We start from the raw sequence: 5,588 nt of genomic DNA on the forward strand, positions 1-5,588 counted from the left end.
ATCATTACCTTTCCAATTTAATTCTCTAATTCCATTTTTAAATAACTACAAATGACATTAGGTGTTTTATAAAAATGATGATTTCTTGAATTGCTGATAATTAATTAATTAATATTTAATACCGAGTTCCAAACAATGATGTGGAGAAAATGAGTTGTACATATGTTGTTGTTTTTCATTTTATGTTAATGAATTATAATGTTTTAACTTGCACAATATTATGCATAATAAATGTTATAATTCTAATACGTTAAATTATATTAAATGTTATAATTTTTAATCAAAATTTATTATATATAATTTTTTATTTTGTTGGTATACATAATATATATTTATATATAAAATATTAATTTTGCATTAAATTTTAAAAATTTTAAAAATTTATATTTGACCTTTTAAAAAACTGTGATTCAGAAGAATTTGTACCTATACTGCATTTATCAAAATTTTATGAAACATTAAAGCGATACTGGAAAATTCGAAAAATCATTTTCTTTTCGATTGAAATTATATTTTTAAAATGCGTATACATGTAATAAGAAAAAAGAATATATAAGTGTGATGTATAAAATCAGAAGTAAGAAACTATCCAAGCACAACTCCCCCGCAGCGACCCGCGACGCAACATATTTTCATTATCTAATTGGTTAATACTTTTCGGCATATCTGTAAGATTGCTTTCTTTGCTTCTTCGGTCCTTCCCTTCTTTCAATTCATTTCATGTCTATGCTGTTAACGAATTTGAATGAATGCTGCAATATCGATTATGATTATGATACGATAAATAATACCTTCCCATTTCAAATAAGGGGCAATTGAAAAGAAAAAGTATAAAAGAAACAGTCATATATTTAATTCATTTATGTGCTTGTTTATGATAATCCAATACCAATAAGGTTGTTGAGATTTTAGCTAATGATGCATGCAAGTTGATTTAACATATGCTGCTTTTAGCTTTATTGGGAATATATATATAAGATCAAAGAATTTCATATTCCTATGCAGCTGGTTCTGTATCTCAGTCTGGGAAAATAAAATTTTGGGTCCTGTTGGAAGGATTTGTGCAACTAGTTCATGCTGTTTCAAAGGAAACTGAACCCTTTAATATATAGTATTTACTCTGTAGTAAAAGAAACATATGTTTGGTAATTTTGCTGCACTTCAGCATTTCTGATTATTCTAACCTTTATAGAGAAATGCAATTCTTGGTGTGTTTGTGTGTGTGTGTGTGTTTATTTATTTATTTACTTTATGTGATCACTGTATCATCTATTCAAATTTGCAGGGCCTTATAACTGTGGGTGAATAGGATGGGGAGTGTTACTGAAGGGAAGTTAAGGTTTTGTATTGACAGAGGGGGCACATTTACTGATGTATATGCAGAAATCCCAGGTCAGCCTGATGGAAGAGTTTTGAAGCTTCTGTCAGTTGATCCTTTAAACTATGATGATGCACCAGTGGAAGGGATAAGGAGGATCCTTGAAGAGTTCACTGGGGAGAAAATTCCACGCAACTCCAAAATACCCACTGAGAAGATTGAATGGATAAGGATGGGTACAACTGTTGCAACTAATGCACTTCTAGAGCGTAAGGGAGAAAGGATTGCAGCATGTGTGACTCAAGGTTTTCGTGATCTGCTCCAGATTGGTAACCAGGCTCGTCCCAGCATATTTGACCTTACTGTGTCGAAGCCATCAAATCTCTATGAAGAGGTTGTAGAGGTGGAAGAGAGGGTTCAGCTTGTTCAGGCTGAAGAAGAAGAAAATCAGGGTGGTTCTTCATCACTGGTTAAAGGAATTTCAGGAGAGCTAGTCAGGATTGTAAAGCCTGTTAATGAAGAAGTTCTGAAGCCTGTACTGAAAAAATTATTGGAGAAAGGAATCAGTTGTTTGGCTGTTGTTTTGATGCACTCATACACTTATCCACAGCATGAACAACAGGTTGAGAAGTTAGCTTTGAGTTTGGGATTCAGACATGTTTCTATATCATCTGCTTTGACTCCCATGGTCCGCGCTGTTCCTCGTGGTCTAACAGCTAGTGTAGATGCTTATTTGACCCCAGTTATTAAAGAATACTTATCAGGATTCATCTCCAAATTTGATGAGGGGATTGGAAAATTGAATGTCTTGTTTATGCAATCAGATGGTGGACTTGCACCAGAGAGTACCTTCTCAGGGCACAAAGCAATTTTGTCTGGCCCTGCTGGTGGAGTTGTTGGTTACTCACAGACTCTTTTTGGACTTGAAACAGGTAGGCCATTGATTGGATTTGATATGGGAGGAACATCTACAGATGTGAGTCGATATGCTGGAAGTTACGAGCAAGTGCTGGAAACCCAAATTGCTGGTGCCATAATTCAAGCACCTCAGCTTGACATAAACACTGTGGCTGCTGGTGGTGGTTCAAAGTTGAAGTTCCAATTTGGTGCTTTTCAAGTTGGACCAGAATCAGTTGGAGCACACCCTGGTCCTGTATGTTATCGGAAAGGTGGAGAGTTGGCAATTACTGATGCCAACCTAATTCTGGGATATGTCATTCCTCATTATTTCCCTTCTATATTTGGGCCACATGAAGACCAGCCTCTTGATGTCAAGTCAACAAGAGAAAAATTTGAGAAGCTTGCCAGGCAGATAAATGCTTACCGAAGGAATCAGGATCCATCCACAGAAGACATGACAGTGGAAGAGATTGCGCTTGGCTTTGTGGATGTTGCTAATGAGACAATGTGTCGTCCAATAAGGCAGTTGACTGAAATGAAGGGCCATGAGACAAAGAACCATTCACTTGCTTGCTTTGGAGGTGCTGGGCCTCAGCATGCTTGTGCTATAGCTAGGTCATTAGGCATGAAAGAAGTGCTCATTCACAAATTTTGTGGGATCTTAAGTGCATATGGAATGGGATTGGCGAATGTTGTAGAAGAGGCACAGGAGCCATATTCTGCAGTATATGGAGCTGAATCTATTATTGAGGTCTCACACCGAGAAGCTGTATTACTGAGACAGGTAAAGCAGAAGTTGCAAAATCAAGGATTTAAAGAGGAAAACATTTCCACGGAGACATATTTGAACTTGAGATATGATGGTACAGACACTGCCATCATGGTCAAAAGACAAATAGCTGAAGATGGAAAATTATGTGAGTATGCTACTGAGTTTGTGAGATTGTTTCAGCAGGAGTATGGTTTTAAACTCCAGAGCAGAAACATCGTGATATGTGATGTTAGAGTTCGTGGTATAGGAGTTACTAATATATTGAGGCCACAGGCCATAGAACCTGCCCCTGGCAGTCCTGTTATTGAAGGCTACTATAAGGTTTATTTTGGGAATGGTTGGCAGGAAACACCTCTCTATAAGCTTGAAAAGCTGGGGTATGGCCATATGATGTCTGGACCAGCAATCATCATGAATGGCAATAGCACTGTGATCATAGAACCCAACTGTAGAGCCATTATAACCAAATATGGAAACATCAAGATTGAAATTGATTCCCCTTTAACCAGTGCTAAAATATCAGATAAAGTTGCAGATGTTGTACAGCTCTCAATCTTCAATCACAGATTTATGGGTATAGCTGAGCAGATGGGAAGAACACTACAAAGAACTTCCATCTCAACAAATATCAAAGAACGGCTTGATTTTTCTTGTGCTCTATTTGATCCTAGTGGGGGCCTAGTTGCAAATGCACCTCATGTTCCTGTCCATTTAGGAGCTATGTCGAGTACAGTTCGGTGGCAGTTCAATTACTGGGGTGACAATTTAAACGAAGGAGATGTTTTGGTTACTAATCATCCATCAGCTGGAGGTAGCCATCTTCCTGATATAACCGTTATTACACCTGTTTTCTTCAACGGGAAATTGGTATTTTTTGTGGCAAATAGAGGGCATCACGCAGAGATTGGGGGTATTACTCCTGGAAGCATGCCTCCATTTTCGAAGTCCATATTGGAGGAAGGAGCTGCCATCAAGGCATTTAAGCTTGTGGAAAAAGGTGACTTTCAAGAAGAAGGTATCATTAAACTTCTCCAGTTCCCAAGCTCTGATGATCAGGGAAATAAGATCTCAGGAACTCGAAGGATTCAAGATAACTTGTCAGATCTTCGAGCGCAAGTAGCAGCAAATCAGAGAGGAATTTCGCTAGTTCAAGAGCTCATTGAACAGTATGGTCTAGAAACCGTTCAGGCTTACATGAATTACGTACAAATGAATGCAGAAGAAGCAGTGAGGGAGATGCTGAAGTCAGTTGGTCGTAGAATTTCAGCCAAGTCAAATGAACTTGTGACTGTTGAAGAAGAGGACTACATGGATGACGGATCCATTATTCATCTGAAATTGAGCATTGACCTTAATAAAGGAGAAGCAATTTTCGATTTTGGTGGGACAAGTGCTGAAGTTTATGGTAATTGGAATGCACCAGAAGCTGTAACAGCTGCAGCAGTCATCTACTGTGTTCGCTGTTTACTGAACGTTGATATACCTCTCAACCAAGGCTGTTTGGCCCCAGTGAAGATTCTTATCCCAGAAGGCTCATTTCTCTCTCCTAGTGACACTGCTGCTGTGGTAGGAGGTAATGTCCTTACATCTCAGAGGATAACTGATGTCATATTTACTGCATTTCAGGCCTGTGCATGTTCACAGGGTTGCATGAATAATTTTACATTTGGAGATGATACTTTTGGTTACTATGAAACCATTGGCGGTGGGAGTGGGGCTGGTCCCACATGGGATGGGACTAGTGGGGTACAGTGCCACATGACAAATACAAGAATGACTGATCCTGAGATATTTGAGCAAAGATATCCAGTGATTTTGCACAAGTTTGGACTTAGAGAAAACAGTGGGGGGGATGGATTCCACAAAGGTGGTGATGGTCTTCATAGAGAAATAGAGTTTAGGCGCCCAGTTATTGTTAGCATTCTTTCCGAGAGGCGTGTCCATGCACCAAGAGGGCTCAAGGGAGGGAAAGATGGTGCTCGTGGAGCTAACTTCCTCATGAAGAAAGATAAACGAAAGATTTATCTTGGGGGTAAGAATTCAGTTCAGGTGCTTCCAGGGGAAATTCTCGTGATATTGACTCCTGGTGGTGGTGGATGGGGTTCTCCATTGTGAAGTTTCTTTTCTTTTGGATGAGAAAAGTCTGGGAAACATCTTCATGTTTTGATGTTCTGATGATGTGACGTCGAAGTTGTTATGGATTTATATGCGATACACATTTCAATGCAATTCAATAAAATTTCAATAAATATATTTCTATCTTAATATATTTGTTCAATTATGTTTAGAACTTTCACCGAGCACACACGACTTCTTTCACAAATTCTATTATTTCGTAATCTTGAGGCTCCCACTAAGTGAAATGATGTTTGGCTATTCTTTGAAACTCAGCTTGAGAATTACTTGCCTATATCAGTTAAATCTTAATATAAAAAATGTCTGAATGATACAAAAAGCAATGCATTCATGGGAACTAGAAGCACCTTAGATAAAATAAGAAGGTGGATATCTCGCTCAGCATACAAGGGCTACAAAAACTGTTCTTCAAGTTAATGTTACTTCAAAAGTGATAAGTGTTATATTCTTATGAAAAATACA

At 38.1% G+C, this 5,588-nt stretch overlaps 1 protein-coding gene across 3 annotated transcripts; it reads left to right on the forward strand.

Moving 5' to 3' along the window:
* The first annotated feature begins 564 nt into the window (after window positions 1-564).
* Window positions 565-5,354, forward strand: LOC113857566 (5-oxoprolinase). Of its 3 annotated transcripts, none has more exons than XM_027489596.1 (2): window positions 565-668; window positions 1,286-5,354. In XM_027489596.1, the coding sequence occupies exon 2, from the start codon at window positions 1,311-1,313 to the stop codon at window positions 5,103-5,105; it is 3,795 nt and encodes a 1,264-aa protein (XP_027345397.1). In that variant the 5' UTR covers window positions 565-668; window positions 1,286-1,310; the 3' UTR covers window positions 5,106-5,354. The 3 variants fall into 3 exon arrangements, with proteins under 3 accessions (XP_027345397.1, XP_027345398.1, XP_027345400.1); XM_027489597.1 differs by having other exon boundaries at window positions 632-646; window positions 1,286-5,341; XM_027489599.1 differs by lacking the exon at window positions 565-668 and adding an exon at window positions 1,045-1,145 and having other exon boundaries at window positions 1,286-5,341.
* The last annotated feature ends 234 nt before the right edge of the window (window positions 5,355-5,588 follow it).

Source organism: Abrus precatorius, unplaced genomic scaffold, assembly GCF_003935025.1.
Source record: "Abrus precatorius isolate BTA unplaced genomic scaffold, Abrus_2018 Scaffold2, whole genome shotgun sequence".
NCBI lineage: Eukaryota > Viridiplantae > Streptophyta > Magnoliopsida > Fabales > Fabaceae > Abrus > Abrus precatorius.

Coding starts and splice junctions, on each gene's coding strand:
- LOC113857566 (XM_027489596.1), top strand. CDS start 1,311: ATGGGGAGTGTTACTGAAGGGAAGTTAAGGTTTTGTATTGACAGAGGG.